This window comes from Phyllostomus hastatus, unplaced genomic scaffold (assembly GCF_019186645.2).
Source record: "Phyllostomus hastatus isolate PE091 unplaced genomic scaffold, TTU_PhHast_1.1 phas_contig_147, whole genome shotgun sequence".
Taxonomy (NCBI): domain Eukaryota; kingdom Metazoa; phylum Chordata; class Mammalia; order Chiroptera; family Phyllostomidae; genus Phyllostomus; species Phyllostomus hastatus.
In genome coordinates this window covers 7,092,300-7,113,787 of record NW_025333603.1, presented here as the reverse complement: position 1 = coordinate 7,113,787, position 21,488 = coordinate 7,092,300, and the positions used below count along the sequence as shown (strand labels likewise).

Genomic DNA, 21,488 nt, shown 5'->3' with positions numbered 1-21,488 from the left:
AGAGCTCGTCCCTCGTGCAGATGACCGCGGCTGCCACCAAAGCCTTTCCCCTCTGCCTAAGGACGGAGCCTGCCTGCCTCCCCGGGGCTGCCCCTGCGTGGAGTTAGGGTCTCGGGGCCGGACGGCAGGGGCCGGCTGGGCCCCGAGTGGAGGCTGCTGCCCAGGCCCTGGGGCGTGACCCTGTTCACAGACTCCCGTGGGAGGCCGTGGTCAGAGGAGAATGAGCCGCAAGCCATCTCCAGTACCAACTTTCTTTGAAAGCCCCTATTTTGTCTTAGGGCATACGCATTTAAAAGTTTTAACTGTTGTGTTGACAAGCAGCAGACTCAGCTCTGGAGCGAGGCGAGCCCCTGGCAGCGCAGCCCAGCACAGCAGGACCCCGCGGGAGGGAGGCTCGGTGAGGGACGAGGGGCAGGACAGCGCCCGGAGGAGGGATGTGAGAAGGATCGCTCCGGTCTCGGTCTCGATCTCGCATAAACGGCGATTGAGGGACCCCTGGAGACTTCCCTCAGTGAGCGAACAGATGGGGGTTGAGCACCAGGCAGCAGCAGGGTGGCTAAGGGACCCTTCCTGTCTCCTTTTTGGGGTTGTATCCTAGATACAAATCACGTGTCTAATAAATGGTGACCGATTCTGACATGGAGACATTTTCTGTGCCAAGTTCAAAGCCAGGTGTTTTGCCTAAGTTCTTACTTCATTTCATCTTATGAAACACCCCCATTTTTACAGTTGATGAGACAGGTTCAGAGGGATCAACTGACTCCCCCAAGACTGAGCTCTGTAGGTCTTACACCCAGGCTGGTCTGTGCCATTGGGTTCTTCCCCAGACCCTGCCCGTGGCCCACAGGGGGCTGAGCGTCGGAGTGGGAGGCCTGGGCAAGGCAGAGGGCGGAAGCCTCAAGGCTCATCTGGGCGGCATCGCCCACTGTCTCCCTGGGAGGCAGCAGAGAAAATGCGGCCTTTCCCCCTTTCTCTGAGCACTTGCGTCAGTCTTGGATCAACAAGGGCCCGAGAATGCCGCCTGTCTGACCACAAAGCTCGAGTTCCGGATCTGGAAATTCCAGTTACAGTGCACCCATGGGCCCCAAACCCTCGGTCCACAGAGCCTTGTCCAGTTTGGCGGCACTGGGCACTGGGGGCAGCCAGATCACAGGCACGAATACCACAGGGCCTCCGAGGCCTGGTCTCTCAAAGGCCCAGAGCCCAGTCTTACCCTAGGTGGGATTCTAGTCCCACCAGCCTGTGAGCCCACAGCCAACACCACTTCCTCCAGGAAGCCTCCTGTATCTCCCCCATGGAGGAATCACTTCCTCTTTGGAGGTTACCTTTTTATCTTTCTCCTGGCATTTATCACTACCTTGTATTAGTTACTGATGACCATATTGGTCTCACTCTTCAGACTTCTCTCACATCTGTGTCTTCCATGGACCCTAGCACCACTGCTGCCGATGGCAGGTGCTCGGTGTTGAGTAAGCGAAGAGGGAACTAAGATGTATGGTCTCTACTCAGCGGCAGGCGCTGCGCCGAGGGCCTTTATACACACTGCCTCTAATCTGGACAACTGTTTTGAGAATCTTTGAGTCAGAAGTTTAGAAATGTTCCTGAGATCAGATTAGGAGCTGGGATGTGGTCGCAGGTTTCTCAAACGTCAAAGCTTGTTTCCTGTTCGTTTTCCTGCCTTTTTTTCCTCTTTCATCTTCTTCATCAGTATCTTCATTATCACCATCATTTGTTTAAAAAGATGTTAGGCATTATGGGAATCCTTTACCTGGGTTTTATTCACAAAACTCTATCAGGTGTTTCCTTTTACAATCCCGATTTCTATAGCTGAGAAAGTAGGGCAGAGGAATAAGTAATTTCCTCGACTACAGAGGCCAAGCAAGTGGCAGAGCTAGGGCTCCACCCAAGCAGCCAGGCTTGAGTCTGTAGCTTAACCCCAGCCCCAAGTCTGTCTGCCACAGAAGCTCTTAGAACGCATACAGCATTTATGAACCACTTTCCCAACGCTTATTTTGACTCTTGTAAGAACACCAAGGTTTTATTCTTGCCCTTGCTCTCGAGCCAGACTGCCAGAGTTGGAATCTTGACCTCACCACTGAGAGCTGCATGTGACTTCAGGCAAGTTAACCTCTGCTTCCTCATCTTTAAAATGGGAATAATATCAACACCTCTCAAAAGGGTGGTTGTGCGGACTAAACGGGTTAATGCAAGCAATACAGAACAGTGCTGGACGCATAGTGTGTGTTATGTGTGCCTCCTACTACATGATAGTTTTATTCATAATCAGAGGGGAATGTTCTGGATCAATAAACTTTCAAGATGATCAATGTTTACTCCCTTTAATCATAGGCATTTTCCTAGAATGTATTATTAGCCTGTCTTCTTAAAAACGAACATAACAGCTCTTTGTCTGCCATGTAACAGGAACAAAGACTTTACATCCATCATCTTCCATCTTCACAACCATGTGAAGTAACTGGTATCCCCGCTGAGGACCAGAGGGGTTAAGAGATTTAACCCATCACATAGCTAGGAAATGGGAAGGCCAGAATGTAGACCCATGTGAATCCGAGTCCAAGGTCTGGGTTCTTCCTACAAAGCCAGGAAGCCCTCTCAGGAAGCTGCGATGAATCAGGGATTTCTTTGAGAACATCAGTTCTTGCTTAGGGCCCAGGGTTGCCGCGTTAGATCTCTGTCGCTATGTGGTCTCCTAAGGTGTGTGAAAGGCAGCCTGGTGTGGGGGACAAGCAGGTCTCAGAGCTGAAGCACCTGGGCTGGAACCTGACTTGCTCTCTAACAGGTTAGGAGGTCTTGGCCAAGTCCCTCCTATGTCTTTATACATAGTGTTTTCTGTTTTAAGTGGTGTGAGGAGTAAATGGGGGGATATATTGGCAGCCTCGGCATCAGGCTCGGAGAAGTTCCTCAGTGTCAGCTACTTTTCCTTGTCACTTCCTTTCCACAAAATACAGTCATGCACTACTCAATGATGTTTTGGTCAATGATGCATAGATGACAATGGTCCCATAAGATAATAAGGAACCTGAATTTCCTGTAAGAATGGAAGGATATGTGGTTCAGGAGGAATTTTTTTCTCTGACGGGAGCAATACCTGGGGGGCGGGGCAGTAGACTCCCTCTCACTCACGGCACCTCGATTACTGGGGTGCACACATTATGCCCCAGTCAGTCAGCCACTGACCTTTCAGCACAGAGGAGCCTGTCCCCCAGCACGACATATGCAGAGGGTGCGGCAGCCCTCGCAGATCTAGCTTGGTGGTCTTCTGAGTACATTGCTGTACATTCTTTGTGGAGGACCTAAGGCCCTGTACAAGGACACAGGTCCCAGGAATTACCGTAACAGGTAGTAGGTGCCACTGCCACTTTGGTTAAAGCTGTCTGTGGTCCTGTGGGCCCAGCCTGTCTCTGTACTTTGGAAATATTTTCAGGTTGTAATGATGTAAAGCACAGATAAATTGTATTTCTTCCATCGGTTCAATGCCAGAGAAAGCCCTTTGTGCTAGACAGGGTCAATGGAACCAAAAACAAATTTCCAATGTCAAAATATTGAGTCATCAGCTCCATACCCTCATGTTCAACACCCTCTTTTCTTTATGGATACAACAAACTTTCTTAATCTCGTGAGTGTTCCAACATGTACTAGCTAAAACCGTATTGCATGACAATCCCTGTGATCCTTCATCTCTCCATCCTGACTCCTTATTCCTACTGGCCCCAGGCCTCCGTTCACTCCCTCCCGACAGTCACTACTACGGGGATCTATGCCTCACCCAGCCCGTTTCTCCTCATTATTTCCAATCAGTCCGGCCCGAGTCCCTGCTCATGGAGCAGCACTGACAGCTTTGATGCTCTATTTCTGAGCCTGTTGGAAAGGACCAGTGCGGAGGGCTGCGGGGCAGTGCCCATAAAGTCTACAGCAGGGCACAGTGACGCCCCAGGCCTGCACACTCAAGCAACATTTACTGACTCGCCCACAGCAACTTCCGGTCCTTTGAGCTCCATTCATGGTAAGCACTCTACACAGTGCACCATCTTTAATCTTTTATATCATAGTTTTACTCTACCTTTTCTATGTTTAAACACACTTAAATACTTGCCATTTTGGTACAATTGCCTACAGTGTACAGTTCAGGTTTGTAGCTTAGGATCAGTAAGCCATACCATAGAGCCTCGCTGTGTAGTAGTAGGCTGTCCCATCTAGGTTTGGGTAAGCTCACTCTACAACGTTTGTGTGATAACAAAATCACCCAATGATGTATTTCTTAGAATGTATCCCCATCGTTAAGTGACATATGACTGTAACACAGACCCCCAAGTTCTGACTCCAGAGAAACCAGAAAGGAGAGGCTGGAACCAAGCCCCGAAATCTTGGGCAGCTGAACACATTCCATACACTTACTGAGGTCAGAAAGAAATATGGGTGGTGTCTTTTGGCAAAGACACACCTTCCCCTCCATGAGATAATTTTTCATGATATTAACCTGGATACTGTATTTTGCTGTGTATAATGCACACTTCTTTGCCTCACTTTTTGAGGGAATAAATAAAGATGCACATTATACAAGGCAAAATATGGGCATATAACATTAGGCCCTACATTTCTTACTTGAAGAGAGATGTTTAAAAAATCAGTGGCTTCCAAACATTTTATCTTGTACTCCCAAACATATTCAATAACAAATTCTATTTCATGATTTTGAAGAAGCTACTTATTAAAATACTGAAAAAGTAAGTGAGTAGGACTTCAGACTATATAACATTGAATATAGGTTGGTAATTACTGAAGATGATTATTGGTACACATGAGTTCATTCTACTGCACTGTTTATAGTTTTTTCATGCTGCTTGACTCTCTAAACTGATTTCATGGCCCAATTGATATGTTACAACCTGTAGTTTGAAAAATACCAAGTTAGAGAATAAAGTTTTGGATATTTTAGAAGGATTTCATACTCTACAATCAGATTAGGGTTACCTTTATTTCCTTCAAGTAGCATTTTCTGAAGATTTTTTTTAAAGATTTTATTTATTTATTTTTAGAGAAAGGGGAAGGGAGGAAGAGAACATCAATGTGCAAGAGAAACATCGATCAATTGGCTCTCACATGCCCCCTACTGGGGACCTAGCCTGAAACCCAGGTATGTGCCCTGACTGGGAATCGAACTGGTGACCTTTTGGTTCTCAGGCTGGCGCTCAATCCACTGAGCCACACCAGCCAGGACTCTCAAGATTTGTTTAAAGGGGGGGGGGGGAGAAAACAACTTGCATGCTCGAGCCATTACTGATTAAACACCAATCAGAAATTAAGGTTATGAAGGAAAAGCCTTCTAAGGGGTTAGGGTTTTAACCTGAGTGTGGTGAGTATCAGGGGCATCTTCTGTTGTAGGAGTGATAGGGGCAGATTCTGATTCTAGAAGAATCTGACTGCAGCACGGAGGTTCAGTTTGGAAACAGAAAGAAAAACAGATTATGGCGAGGAGATTAGAAAGCTTTGGCAAAAGCCTAAAGAAAAGAAAAAGACGACGAAGACCTGAACTGGGGCAGTGGCGCTGACTGGAGAAGAGGTCGATCTGAGAGAGGTTTAAGGCAGTGCCCTCACAGGACACTGCTAGGACACTGAGAGTTTGGGGAGGGTGGCTCAGGGAAGAGGCCTAGCACATACACTCTCGGTAAATGATACAATCAATCAATCAAAGGGTGGAATCAGAGCCCAGCTTGTGAGATGCTTCACCAAGAACTCAGAAACTGGGGAAAGTCTGCCTTAGAAGGAGTTAAACTGCAGAGTCCACGGGCAAAGATAAGCCAAATCACTCCAAGGAGACATTACAGCTACCCAACCAGCCAAATCAGACTATAACCTGATTAAACACATTAATCTAAAAACTGTGTTCACCAGAGGGACGCAGCAGCGCTGGCCGCAGAGCGAGAAGCCTCAGAGGCAGGGGGCACCCAGGCACTGGCGAGGGAAAAGGTGTCCATCTCGTCCAGTCAACTGTGGGCGCTCCAAGCCCTGTGGCAACAACTTTTACTGGAAACTGACTTTCTGTTCTCTATGCCAGTTCCTGTGAACTCGCTTCACGGGACCTCTTCTTTACTGATGAAAATCAGGTTTCAAAACTTGAGGGTCAGGCCTTGGACCCAGCTGGATTCACCGAAGGACTGAACACCTAAATGAGGCCTCCTGGGAGCCCGCCTGCCTTTTGCAGTAACAGAGCCCTGACATCCAGGGGTGGCCCGTGAGAGCTGTGCTTTTTTTTTTTTTTCTTTCAGCAGCCACGATCTGTGCCTTTCCTAACGCCTGGGGCAGAATAATGTGTCCTGGAAACACACCTCTGGGAAGCCTTCCCCAATCCTCTAGGCAGGAACTATTCTCTCCTTCCTCTGAGTGTCCCAGCATCCCCATCATAATCCTCAGTAAGCAATGTCGTGCAATTAGCTGTAAGCAGATGTCTAGCTCCCCTACCACATCATTGTTGGCAGGGCCATTCAATCAGTCTTCTCCTGTGCCTGGCCCAGTGCAGTACCCAGAACACAGGACCCTTAGCAAAGGTGAAAGGGAATAACAATTTTCTTACTCACTGTGCTCACAGTATACAGCTGTCTGAGGGTAACAGGTGCACTGTAGGCCCATGCATCAGGAGTATTTTAATGCACATTTTGTTTTTGTTTTTTTTCCAGCCAAGCAGAGTGACTGAGCATAGGCCCTGGAGCCAGCTGCCTGGGTTTGAATCCTACTTCTGGCACTTTTTAGCTCTATGATCTTGGGGAAATTATTTAACCTTTTTGTACCTCAGCTTTCTCATTTGTAAACTGAAAATAACAATACCTAACTTAAAGCATTGTTATGCAGATTAAAATGAATCAGTATATAAGTATTTCAAATAGTAGGGGCACATAGTAAGTGCTGGCTTTTAGCTTGCAGCTATTATTTTTTTAAACTCTTCACAAAAAAGACTAGAGGTTCTTTACACTATGAGTCAGAACCCACAGGTCAAGTACAGAACGACCAGGTTCAACAGCACCGCAAACTAAAGGAGTAGATTCAATAAAACTCACAGGAGAACAAAGTGGTTCTCAAAGTGAGATCCCTGAGCTAGCAACTGTAGCATCACCTGAGAACTGGTTAGAAATTCGTATTTTTCTGTCCCACTCTATACCTACTGAAATCAGAAACTCGGGGGTTGGGACTCACGATCTGTAGTTTAACAAGCTCTCCAGGTGATCCTGATGTTCGCTAACCTTTGCAAACCACTTCTTTCTCCTCACCACCTACAACGCATTACGTCTAATCAGACTCTAAGGGCTGGTAATTCTCTTAACTCCGCCCCACTCTCCCAGGCCACAGCCACAGCCGCACTTAGGTCCTCACTATCTCACCTGAATGAATGCAACAGCCTTCGTCTGCTCTCCCTGCCTTACCCGGTTTCCTCCCAGAGCAATCCTCCAGATCTCTTCCAATGAGATCTCTCTTACACACAAACACAAAAACTACTCTTTTGCCCACACACTACTTAAATTCTTGCTGCTTGCTCGCACACAATCCCTGTCCTACCCACTTGTCTTGATACCCACCCACGCCCTCTGCCTAGAATGTCCTGTCCCTTCACCCGTGAGGTAAACTCTTCAAAATCTACTTTGTGCCTACCTTCTTGTGTATTTTTTTGTATAGAATCATCTTTATTGTAATTCATGAATACATTAGAAATGAAACTTTAATAAAAGGCATCTAGCTTCTCATGGGCTTCTGCTTCTGTTCATTTAGCTATATAGTTTGAAAACCAACTTTGAGGATGAAAAAGGCCAATAATACCTTAATTCCAATTTTTCACCTTGGGTATTCTAAAAGGGTCCCTGGGCCTCCCAGGTCCAAGAACCTCTCTCCCTCTCTCTGCTTGCTTGCTTGCTTGCGTCCTTCCTTCCCTTTCCTCCTTTCCTCCCTCGCTCCCTCCTTTCCTCCCTCGCTCCCTCCTTTCCTCCCTCCCTCCCTCCCTCTTTTCCTCCCTCCCTCCCTCCCTCCTTTCCTCCCTCCCTCCCTCCCTCCCTTCCTTCCTAGGGTTTTACTTATTTTTAGAGAGAGGAGAAGGGAGGGAGAAAAACATCGATGTGTGGTTGCCTCTCACACACCCCCTACAGGGGACCTGGCCCATAATCCAGGAATGTGTCCTGACTGGGAATCAAACTGGCGACCCTTAGGTTTGCAGGTCCGCACTCAATCCACTGAGCCACACCAGCCAGGGCTTAGAACCATACTGTCTTAATAGACCTGCCCATATTCAGTGCCTTCTGTAATTCCTCATAGATTTTACTGGGCCACCTGGCCAATGGAACATTCTAGTACCCTACCAGTTCTTAATACAGATTTGGGGCTATGCCTGAGAATTTGCATTTCTGTCCTCCTGTTCCCTTTTTTACTCTAAAGGGCAGTTACTGCCTTCCGAGAAATAGTATCATCACTTTACCAACTCTCTCTGTCAGGGAAAGGGCCCAAAAGCATTGTCAACGGCCAAAATGTCAGGTGAGGCTCCTCTTCTCTCCTCAAACCAAGTTATTTGGAGTCTCGACTGAAGGCAAACCACTCGAATGCAGAACAAAAGCCTTCCCCCTACCTGTTTATGTATTCTGTCCGGAGCTTTACCAGCACTGAAAAATTATTTTCATTTTTGCTAGCCTCAGGATTTTAAAATATTTATTTCTTTAATAGAAGCAAGGTTGGCTATCTCCCCTATATACTTATTCATCATTTATGGTAATAGTAATAACTAACAATGGTTGAGTGCTTTCATGTGTCAGAGACTATTCCAAATCCTGGTAAAGGACTGAATAGAAGAATAAACAGGAAAATGTTTTATAAGATGCCAGTGTGCTATGGGTAATAGGTCTATTTCATTAATCCCCAAGAACAGGGATTACATGGACTATTCTATTTATACTTCTCCTTTGGCTGTGGTGGAGCACAAGTAGTGATTAAAATTCTGGAGCCAGTATCCTGGGTTCAAATCCAGCTCTGCCACTCACCAGCTGAACGACTGGCCTCGTCAGGGCACCTCTTCTGCACAGTGGGGATGATAACAGTATCTACACAGGACACGGTCAGGGTCGCTGTGAGGGTTAAAGGAACTAATATATGCAAAGCATTAAGGACCCTGTCTGGAACTTAATACCTGTCACGTGTTATTATTTATCATATTCTGTTCCTAGAATTTTCTATAAGCAAATTTTTTTCACACAAAATGAGACAAAGCATGGTAAAGTGGAAAAAGTATCATGTTTTAGAATCAGAGAGACCAGAGTTCAATTCCTGGCTCATCAACTTAGTAGCTGTATAATGTAAATCACATTATTTTAACTTTTTTAGAGCTTGTTTCCCTATTTCTAAAATACAGAATAATAATAGTACTGTTTAGGGCTCTTGTAAAGATTAAACAACAACAACAACAACAAAAACACAGATAAAGTGCTTAGTACATAATGTGCATTCAATAACCAATAGCTATTTTCATTATTTTCAATAAAAACATAGCTTAATTTTTAAAATAAAAATACAGAGGATCCCTGAACAACATGCGGGTGGTCAGAGCCACCAACCCCCTCACCACACACAGTCAAAAATCTATGTACAACTTAGATCAGCTATCCTCATGTGCGATTCCTCACTGCACATCAAAAATACAGTCAACCCTTGAACACAAAGACTCAAACTGCACGTGTCCACTCGTATTATTAAAAAGCCATCAAAATCAAATCCTTCGAAACAATTCTGTGAGTGAGATATTATGTTGTTCATCAGATGAGGAAAATAATGCTCAAGGAGGCTAAACAACTTTGTTATCTTTCTCAAAAATGAGAGACCAAAGATTCAACCCCAGGATTGATTATATGAACTTTTTACACCATGCTGCCCTTCTAGAATCCATGTCATAAATCCTCATTCAATAAATATATGCAAAGCCACCTATGCACACACATTTGAGGCACTGTCCCTGTGCATACACATTTCCTATCCTTCAAAAGATAGAATTTGCCCTGGCCGGTGTGGTTCAGCTGGCTGGAGCACCATCCCACGACCAAAAGGTTACAGGTTTGATTCCTGATCAGGGCACACACCTAGGTCGTGAGTTCAATCCTCCATCCTTGATCCCTGGTCCGGGACCATATAATCCCCGGTCCGGGTGTATACGAGAGGCAACCAATGGATGCTTCTCTCTCCCTTCCTCTCTCTCTGAAAGGAATGAAAAGAAAATGTCCTCAGGTGAGGATGGGGAAAAAAAAACCCAGAACTTGGTAACTAAAAATAATAGCTAACATTTATTATATATTCTACACCAGTTAGTGTCACAAGCACTTTACACTTACACCTGACTGTATACCTACCTTGGTCACAGCATGGACGCAACAGAGAACCATGCAACACTCCATTTCAAATGGATGTATGGATAGTGTGTTTTATTGTTACTTTACCTTTATTGTTCTCATAGTTACAGGCTACAATTTAGTAGTTTGAAACATATAGAATTTTCTATAAAGAGAGAAACCTGACTAAAGATGTAGAAGATGGTTAACACTTTGTGAATATTGCCACTTAGCTCTCAGGAATACTTATCTGTCCTTTTCAAGCACAGGCTCTGGAGCCAGAGTCAACAATGTGAAATGTCATCACAAACAACTCTAAGACATTCATCCTACACAAGTGAGCATAAAGATAGAGATATACATACTTATATTTATATAATATATACATACTTTAATATTATATTGGTCCACTGAGTATACATATTTTAACAAAAGATAAGAATCTATGTAATCCAGTTAAACATACATAAGATCAGGGTACACATTACATCGAAAGTTGGTGTTTATAAGTTACAGATATTTCATCTTTTCCAGAGTTTTTAATTAAAAAAAATATTTTAAAAGCATTTCAAACATCTGTTCATTTTCCCAGTGCAAAAGAAGGTTGTTCAAGTCAACTTACCTTTTTCCTGAAGTGTAAGGGAAAGAAGAAACCCAAAACCACAACCTACCACAACTCCCAGCACTACCTTCTCAGTCACCTTTGCATATATCCTCAGTCACTGGTTAGTTTATCAAAATTTAAGCCTTGTGATTACGATTCAGCCCTTGCTTCGTATGTATGACTTTTATGCTGAACTATTTCAACTTACAAAAGTAGAAAAAAGCAGTGTAAGAAAGTGGTTTAAGTTTGTTTTAAGCTATAGCAATCCAATTGTTTGTGGAGAAAAACAAAGCACCATTTCAAGATGAAATGAATGGATGTTTTGGAATTATTCATAGGCTATGCAGTAAGTTACTGATAAACACAGATCAATACCACTTTGACTTGATGACCAGAGAGACTTTTAATTAGTTTTAAGTGCATTTTTCTTTATCTTGGTAAATAGGTATTCAATACATTACCTAAGTCAGTAACCGATGTTAAAAAAAAAATAAGATTATAACTTACAGCCTATTCAAATTAAGCTTGTCTGCTAGGTCAGTTTTACAGAAGATAGGCTTTTAACACATGGAGAGTTCTAATAATTTGGCAGGTCTCTTCTCTCCCAATTAAAAAAAAAAAGATTTTTTTGCCAGCCTGCCAATTTCATAGGCAAAAAACATGAATAAACATTTTAAACCACAAAAATGGACAAAAAGCAATGTGATTTAATACATGTTACTTTTTCATTTGCATTCAGTGAAAGTTTTTACATTTCAAGTACTGAGCCTTCATTAAAGAAAACAAAAAATATATACAAAAATTAAAGTACCTTCCAGTTCTAGCTTGCTAAAGTTTCTTCTGCAAAAATACAAAAATAAACCTACTGTGAACTAACAAGGACAGTGCCGCAGCAATGGCAGAACAGCCGCCACGCCCTGATGCTTGCTCACCTCATACGGATGGGTGTATTTTAGGTGACAGATTTCCTCCATTGTCTAGCACTTCAAATTATGGAGAGGTATCTGTTTATCTAAAATTCTTTAAATTCAGTCTGAAGCTGTAATGGTTCAATCTAAAGCATCCCTTTTTCAGTAATGGAGTCAATTTATGTAAAATATTTTTCCTTGTCTATAAAAAAAGTTTTTTGATTCTATGGAAATACAAACATGCACTTTAAATTAGTCAATCTGTACTATTGTAAAAGAAATAGGATGTCCTATCCCTTCTCCTCCCTCATCCACTTAAATCAGGGGAAAATACTGCAAGTTTTAAGAAAGAATCCCACTGGCTATCATCAGAGTAACTACAGAACAAGGGTAGCACAGGGGTGAAAAGTTATTTCACTATATTCCAGAAGGCAGAAGCTTGGGTGCTCTAGTTTAACACATAGAAGTAGCAGAGGCAGGCAAAAGCTCACAGTAAACGCACACCAGAACGGGGACCCAGGTGAAGTTGTCTAACTCGGTTACTGCTTTTACGGGGAGAGAGGGGAAACAAATCTGAAATGAATTAAAAAAAAAAACAAAACTTTTGTCACATTTACAGGAATCTCAAACCTTTTATATCCCCATGCTTATGGTAGTTTTGATATACACTGTAAATAGCTTCAGCATTCAGGAAGAAGAGTGTTATATGGTTGACAGAGGAGAGTTCTTCATGCTTCTGAAATCTCAGACTTGCTGAGTGCAATGGCCAGTTCTAAGTCTTCCTGCTCTTGCTGGGTCAGGCGGGCAAGCCTCTGCTCTTCCTCTCTCTCACTCTCCCTCTTGGCCCATTCGATCATATCTTCTTCAGAGGGATACTGCCATGTAAAAGGCAAATGAATAGACACATGAACAGATTAATGAGCAAAACAAATAAAAAGAAGAAAAAATAGTTTTTACAAAGGGCATTAACTACTTGTTTCACCTGAAGGACGCTGGAAATAGTCTTCTTACATGTTAAATTTTTTTTCTGAAAACACCTTTAGTTTAACCAGTTACTAAATATGGTTTTATTTTAAAAATTAATGCAGTTCACAGCCAGTTTATAAAACTAAACATTAAAACATCATTTAAAAAAGTATACGCTTAAGGTGAGTCAGCAGATTTAAAAACAGGAGGGGGCCAGTCTTTTTATCTAATACAAAACATCGACCACTCCCACTTCAGTGAGCACCCTCACAGGACAAACCGTGTTCAGCTTAACCCCACCGGTAACTCCCTACCGCACCCTAACCTTCCTGCACAGAGAAGCTACAAAGCAAAGAGTATGATGATTTTGCTGTACATACGATGAGTACTAGGCACAGTAAACTAGGTATGGATGAAATTTTTTTTAGCGCATTATAAAGATTTTGACAGACACTGAGAACTTTTGACTCAGTCTAGATATAAGACCTTAACACTGGTAATTAGGTCAGGGATGTATTTTTATCCCAAAACAGCAATCTTGGCAAATGCTAAATTAAAAAAATTCTACTTGCTTTCAAGTCCTGTTATATTCAGGAATGCCATAATAAGATGAATATCCTAATAGGATGAAATGAAAGAAATTGTCAGATTTTTAAAAAATGATAGCTTTTCCCTAAGGAATTAGAGGGACTTTTAAATTTTTAATGCTTAAAAAATCTTTAATAAAAAGAAAAGACATTTTTAAGATTTTATTTATTTATTTTTAGAGAGGGGAAGGGAGGGAGAGAAGCATCAATGTGTGGTTCCCTCTTGTGTGGCCCCTACTGGAGGCCTGGCCCTCAACCCAGGCATGTGCCCTGACTGGGATCGAACTGGCAACACGTTGGTTCACAGGCCGGCACCAAATCACTCAACCACACCAGCCAAGGTGGAAGACTTTTTTATTACGAGCTGCTTTGTATTACACTATACTGAGATTTTGGAGTATAAAATAGGCAAAATGTCTCAGCTATTGTTTAAGACTCATTCCAAACAGGTTTCAACTTGCTGAAATAATATTTAATGTATTAAATGCCATGAACTGCCAGAAGGTAACTTTATATTAAGAGGATTAAAACCTCTTAAAGAGCAATGCTGGATTCTATGCTTGCAGCAACTCAAATTCCATGTAACAAAAGTAAAGAGTGTAATTCTGACATTCCATTTTCCAATAATCAAGATTCTGATTCCTATTCTGCTTCTTCACTTTCAGAAGAAGCCACTGGTGCTTAGAGTTCAGATTTGGTGATCTGACCAAATCTGGGTAGCTCAGTTTAATCCATCTGACCTGGTGTATGCTGATTCCTGCCCAGTTCCTTCTAACTAGAAATGGCTGCTGGGATGAAGTGCCTGGCTGGGCGACACAAGGCTACACTGATGGAGGCACGGAGGCACGGAGGCACGAAGCGGAGTGTGGCCGGGGTTGCCTGGCCACTAGATCTCCTATTTCCCAAATAGTCAAGGGCTTTAAGTGATAAGTAAAGGAAAATTCCTTTGTTATAGAATCATTATCACTGCTTATTCTATAACAAAGGAATTGTTTTTTTCAGTGATAATGAGAATCATTATCACTGTCATTTGCTTTATGTCCCTCCACAGTGACACCTCCATGGCTGGTTTTCTCATCTGTGTGGTGTCACAGGCCCCACCTCTGTCATTATCACAGCACCCTCCACGTGTTTTTACTGGCCTACCTGGTTCAGTCAGCTCTGGGAGAGGTCAAAGTACATACCCAAGGCTAGTGAAGTAGAGCCCTCCAAATAATTAAAGATTTGTTTAACTCCTAACGATTGTATTTCATAAAACTGACATTTACATTAACAAACACTACTATGTACAACCAGAGTTTTACTTGCTATTCAGAATTCCTGGCCCCATCCTGTCATGCAATAGTTGTTGACTAGTCTCCAGAAATCTACAAAGCTTTATACACAACACACATACACAGTAACAAATACACAACATCATTATTGGCATTATTCATTCAGTGGGCAGACAGCAAATGACTGTCTAATGGTCCATCATCCACAACAATTTGCAAAACAGTAACCATAAGGATTTTACTTAAGTTGTTTACCAAGATGAAGAGAAAGGTTTACAAAACAACTGGTATATATCACAAGAAATAAGACTACTAAAATCATTTGTGCACGGAATAATTTCAGAACCATCAAAACAAGCAAACAGAGGTTTTGGTTGGGGAAGAATAAATAAAGATTTTTTTCTTAGTATGTTGGTAAACTTAGTTGGAATGATGTGTATTTGGCAGACTCCAAAGTAATCTTTGAAAACCCTTCAAACTGCAAATGGAAAGATTCTCCCCCAAACAGCCCATTCACAGTACTTACAGCACTGAAGTTAGCAAAATTGCTTGGGTCAGCCTCTTTATTGGTAGTGGTAGTAGTAGTAGAAGTAAATGGGTCGCAAAACATATCAGGATCTTTTTCTTTGGGGCTATCATTGACTGGGAAAGGCTGAAATGGATCATTCAGTTTAAAGGGATCGGAAGAATCCAATTTGTTGATGGGTCTTTTTCCTGGATCAAAATCATTACAATTAACTCAACCAGCAAATATGGCAAACACAAACACACAAGAACATGAACGCAGGGAGCATTAAAGAACTGGGGGTGGGGGAAAGGGGTGAGTGCTTCAACACACCCCCAATGTGGTCTCGCACGGCCACACCAGCAGTCTGACCTCAACTTCCACACGCACCCTCTCAACTACAGTCCAGCTCCACGTAGGCAAATTAAAAAATAGTGAAGGGGAAAAAAGGGGTGGCCAGAAACCCCACTTTTGCCAAGAGAAGAAACATCTTCTTCCCCAAAATAGCATGTCTCCATGAAAAGAAAAAACAAGCACGTAATCGGAGAATGACAAAGAATAAAGACAGCAATGCTTCTGCTATTAAAACCTCAGCCTAATACCGTTCTCCACTGGTGGCAGTAAGGGCAAATGACCTTTGAAAAGTGCTAATATTCTTCTGATTTTTTCTCTAGATCTACATACAACACCTGGGAACGTGAAATTAAAATTTACGTTGGCAAACCCCACCTACTTCTTGCCATCTACCATGTATCGCTGGAGAACAGAGAGTGTCATGATGCACAGGGCCTACATCTTTGTGTTTGCTGGTGATCTGACCAAACAGCAGCATGTTGTTGCTCATTAATTCATCATCACTTTCAAACAAGTCCTCAAATTTTAAAGTCTTAAACTTAGTACTTCTTGAAGAAAAATGAGAATAGGTGTTAAAATATCTCCAAAAATACATATTTTCCTAAAAGGTGTTGAACTGGTGATAGCAATCATGTCAACAGATTCTTTCCATCCCTGAGACAGCTCACAGATGTCCCAGTTTCACATCTCAGTGGACCCTCCCGACAGCACTCACAGGAGGGCAGAACTGGAGGTACTGCCACTGCCTAACATCTCAGACAGGGAGGCCCTGAAACCGCACTCTCGAGATCACAGAGCCAGTGGGAGCACACCCAGAGTTAGAGCCCAAACCTCTAAGCTTCCGGCCCAGTACGCTCTCTCCAGCAAGCCCTCCTTTCTTTGATCTTTCTACAGTGACAGACACTCACTATGCTGCAGATTTACTTAAAGCACTGATATATTATTTTACTTAGGATTTAAAAAATACCTTCACTTTTGGTGTCATACAAGGCCAAAAACTTAAATGAGCAAATTGACTCTCATTTGTTTAATATAGTCTGACAACCTTACCCTCTAGCGATATATGATACAGGCTACTTTCCTTAAAAAATGGAAATCACTTAACTTGTTTACCTGCTTTTTCAACAGATAATTGAGTATTAACAATTATGTATACAATTCCTTTAAACCAAGGGAGAAAAATTAATCTTCCCAAGAAATACCATAGGGAGGTTATTATGAAAAGAAAAGAACAGTAATCTTCAGCTGCTGTGGTCAAAAACCTCCCGAGGAATGATGTGTAATGGGAAGAACACTGTCCAGATGTGTCTTCTCCTGTGATGGCCCAGTAGCGCCACAATGACTCAGGGGCTGGCCTTTTCTGCCACTTCTCATGAACTTTATTATCTTCATTAAAAAACACCCCTTACCATGTGTCAGAGAAAAACAACAACCCCCCAAACCCCTTTTCTTTGCATAGTACTACAAATTAAAAAGAAAAAACAACTTTAAGAATTTGTTCCTGGACCCTCAAAAATCATTTTATAAGATAAAGGAGTCTTATTATATGAGGTAAAATACTTGTTAAAAAAAAACTTCCTTTTCAAATCACTATATTGCTAAATTCTGGATGGCAAAAAGCCATATATTCTCACATTAAAAAATTTAAGACTTCACATTTGTCAAGAAAAGACTCCAGCTAATCTTCTCTTATAGCAATTAATTAAAACACTCAAATGTAGGAAACTATCATTCAAACGGTAATCCATGAGCTTCCAAAAAAGTGAGAGACTTCATTAGTACTTTCTTTTTTCCATTTACTGCCTCTCTAAAATGATTTAAAAAGAAATTCGCTTATGCCAGAAAAGCAGTTCCTGACAGTTACACTGGCTGGCCCCTGGGGTAATGTCTGTCATTCAGTGTTAGGGTCAGAAGAAAGAACAGCAGCAGGCTCCTGCCATGTTTTTTGACTTGTTCTAAGGCCCTTTAGATATATCTATAAATAAAACCTACACAATACTTTCAGAAAAGGAAAAGATCTTGTTGATCTAGGAAAGGTACTAACTCTCATACCAGGCGGCGGTGGGCAGGGTCTTGTTGGAGTTCCGATCTTCGGGGGCAGTGCAGGGGGTACATCTTCACTTCTGACTGGTGCTTCCTCCAGCGTATTTTTTGTAGCAACCACATTGCTGGCAGAGCTCAATGTGGCTGAACTAAAAGGATCTTCATTGTTGACCTTTGTTTGAAAAGAAATGTTTATACATGGTTATATATATTATACCAACCAAACTATATATATCATGTAGCATTTGAAAAACGGTCTTCAGTATTATGCAGCTTCATTTATTTCAATTCTGACGCAAAGACATTTTAACTTTTGTATTCAGGGCCAAAGGAAGAATTTTATTAAATTGTTCTATATGAGTAGTAAGTATAATATCTTTTTCTTTCCTTCCTTCCTTCCTTCCTTCCTTCCTTCCTTCCTTCCTCCCTCCCTCCCTCCCTTCCAAGATTTTATTTATTTATTTTTAGAGAGGGGAAGGGAAGGAGAAACAGAGGGAATAAAACATTAGTGTGTGGCTGCCTCTTACACACCCCTCACTGGGGACCTGGCCAGCAACCCAGGCATGTGCCCTGACTGGGAATCAAATCAGTGACCCTTTGGTTTGCAGGCAGCACTCAGTCCCCTGAGCTGCACCAGCCAGGCAACATCACTGTTTATTAAGAGCAACAGGCCATACCAGAACAAGCCAACTCTAGATCAACAGTCTGTCAAGCTTCAGGCAATACAATACAAAACCACCTGAGGCCATTTTAAAGGGACTACATATCTTCCCTCAAATGAATATCTGATCTGAATGATTAAAAAAAGATTTCATACTTCCCAATGTATACTTAAATATAGGCAAGATCAGCAAGAGCCAAAAAAATGGCATTTTGAAAACATTAAAGACAGCTTGAAATCAGTGTTTTAAAGTGAAGTGAGCCATGGAACCATAACTTGAGTCTTTATGTGAGTCTGAAGACCCTGTCTTTCTAATACGTGGAGTAATGAAAAACTGACTTTTCTAAAATGAATCAGGTGTTACCATTTTAGATCTTCTTAGGCCAGTATTTCTCTACAGGAGCACTACTGATATTTTGGGCTGGCCATAATTCCATGTTGGGGGTTGTGGGGGCTGGACAGGGTGTTTGCAGGGTGTTCAACAGCATCCCTGCTCTCTATCTGCGATATATGAGTAGTCCCCCTCTCCAGCTGTGACAACCAAAAATATCTTTAGACATTGCCAAATGTTTCCTGGGGGTAGGGAGAGGGGGGAAAGTAACACCCAGCTGAGAAACAGTGGCATAGACAATTTGACTCTAATTTTACTGTTTTGGCTTCAACCAGTCCTAGAGCTATCCTGGAAAGTAGGTAGCAGATATTTAAGTGCTGGACTACGTGGATTAATTGTCTTAATATAAACCTAACAGCCTTAGAACAACAACAAAAATTCGATTAACCAATGCAGAGAGGATGGAATGGAATGCCCAGATTACACAACTATTGACCCAGACAATTGAGAGGAGAAAAATGTAGTTCAACTGGAAGAAACGTGTTTAAAAAGACAGAAGAGTCTTAAAAATGAAGTTGTTGAGCAAACTTGTCAGTAGAACACTATAATTACCTGTACACTCAACACTGTCTTTATTAATAGAAATACATCTACTTTAATTATATCTTACTTTTCATTCCTATCTGAAATCAACATTTGCTGCGATGTATTGAAATGAAGTCACAATGCCTGTGAGAGGCTTAGATAATACAAAGGAAGGGCTGCTCTTTTGGTGGAGACACAGTGTATTTCCCTTTCCCACCAGTCAATTTGGATTACCTTTGACAATGTGCTGAAGTCAGCAAATCCATCTTCAAATGATTCATTTCCAAAAACAGAAGCAAAGGGGTCTGTGGCTAAAATGAATAAAGAAAATCAATACACCAGGACAGAAAGACATCAAATTTCATGTCCTCTTTTGTTTGGTAACATTAAGACAGATGAAAAATATCTAATTCCAAATAATAGTTCTGAATTTCTGACTTAAGTCCACAAAGACAGTGAACACACTGATATCCCTATGAGATAAATATATTCCTCTGTATAAATCAACTGATAAATGATGTAGTATAAAATAAAAACAGGTAAACTAACTCTAGGGAAAGCATTTAACACTTTGGAACAACTGGGGAGCAAGACAGACTGCCCAATCCAGGGTTCAAGTACGGGAAAAGACAACCTCTGGTTGTAAAAATCTGTGGGGGTTGTTTTGGCAGGAGAAACTCCCAGCCTCACAGGAATTTACTGGCAAGACCCACAGGGTCCTAGAACATACATAAGTCCACCTACCTGGGTACCAACCTACAAGGGCCCAATCTGCTTGTGGGTAGTGAGGGAAGTGGCTGAAAGCCAGCCAAAAGCAGAGCAAGCGCTATTGTTCCCACTCAGACCCCTCCCCTACATACAGCACCACAACCTAGCGACATGGGTTACCCTGCCCTGGTAAATACCTATGGCTCCACCCCTTATAACATAACAGGTGCACAGAGACAAAGAAATATGGCCCAAATGAAAGAACAGATCAAAACTCCAGAAAAACAACAAAGCAACAAAGAGATAACCAACCTATTAGATGCAGAGTTCAAAATATTGGTAATCAGGATGCTCACAGAAATGGTTGAGCATGGTCACAAAATAGAGGAAAAAGTGAAGGCTATGAAAAGTGAAATAAAGAAAAGTATACAGGGAACCAACAGTGAAGGGAAGGAAACTGGGACTCAAATCAATGATTTGGACTAGAAGGAAGAAATTAATATTCAAGCAGAACAGAATGAAGAAACGAGAATTTAAAAAAAAACAAGGAGAGGCTTAGGAACCCCCAGGACAACTTTAAACATTCCAACATCCAAATCATAGGAATGTACAAGGAGAAGAGGAAGAGCAAGAAGTTGAAAACTTATTTGAAAAATAATGAAGGAGAGCATCCCCAATCTGGCAAAGGAAACAGACTTCTAGGAAGTTGGGGAAACTCAGAGTCCCAAAGAGGTTGGACCCAAGGAAGCACACACCAAGGCACATCATAATTATATTACCCAATATTAAAGCAGAGAATTTTAAAAGCAGCAAGAGAAAAGGAGAGAGTTACCTACAAAAGAGTTCTCATAAGACTAGCAGCTAATTTCTTGAAAGAAACCTTACAGGCAAGAAGGGAATGGAAAGAAGTATTTGAAGTCATCATGAAAGACAAGGACCTACATCCAAGATTGCTCTATCCAGCAAAGCTATCATTTAGAATGGAAAGCAGATAAAATGCTTCCCAGATAAGGTAAAGTTAAAGGAGTTCATCATCACCAAGCCCTTATTACATGAAATGTTAAACAGACTTAACTAAGAAAAAGAAAATAAAAACTATGAACAGTAAAATGACAACACACTCACAACTATCAACAACTGAACATAAAGCAAAAACAAACTAAGCAAACAACTAGAATAGGAATAGAATCACAGAAATGGAGATCACATGGAGGGTTATCAGTGGGGAGGGAGAGAGGGGAGAATGGGGGAAAAGGTACAGGGAATAAGAAACATAAATGGTAGGTACAAAATAGACAGGGGGAGGTTAAGAATAGTATAGGAAATGGGGAAGCCAGAGAACTTCACTAGAACTCACTGTCCAGTGAGAAACATGTAAGCAAACCATAATAAAACAATCTTAAATGAGCTATTTGGGGTTATGAAAAACCTATTGTTGGAGTCACTACCTGTCTGGGAGAATTAGGAAAAGTATCAAAGAAGACACTACATCTGAGCTAGGCCTTTTAAATAAGGGATGGGATCTGCCAGATCGATGAAGGTGGGAGAAAGCTATTTCAGGCAGAAAGCGCAATAATTGCAAAAGCAATGGTTTA

At 42.0% G+C, this 21,488-nt stretch overlaps 1 protein-coding gene across 3 annotated transcripts in view; it reads right to left on the bottom strand.

Moving 5' to 3' along the window:
• Positions 1–10,439: 10,439 nt before the first annotated feature.
• The window catches only part of EPS15 (epidermal growth factor receptor pathway substrate 15), a 132,791-nt gene continuing 121,742 nt past the window's right edge, over positions 10,440–21,488 (bottom strand). For 2 of the 3 annotated variants that reach the window (XM_045856801.1, XM_045856793.1), the window contains 4 exons: positions 19,420–19,496; positions 17,618–17,780; positions 15,233–15,420; positions 10,440–12,754 (listed from right to left, as the gene is read on the bottom strand). In XM_045856801.1, the coding sequence (XP_045712757.1) occupies positions 12,608–12,754; positions 15,233–15,420; positions 17,618–17,780; positions 19,420–19,496 (575 nt within the window). In that variant the 3' untranslated portion in view covers positions 10,440–12,607. The remainder of the gene's footprint in view (positions 12,755–15,232; positions 15,421–17,617; positions 17,781–19,419; positions 19,497–21,488) is intronic. The other variant, XM_045856811.1, reaches the window with a different exon arrangement.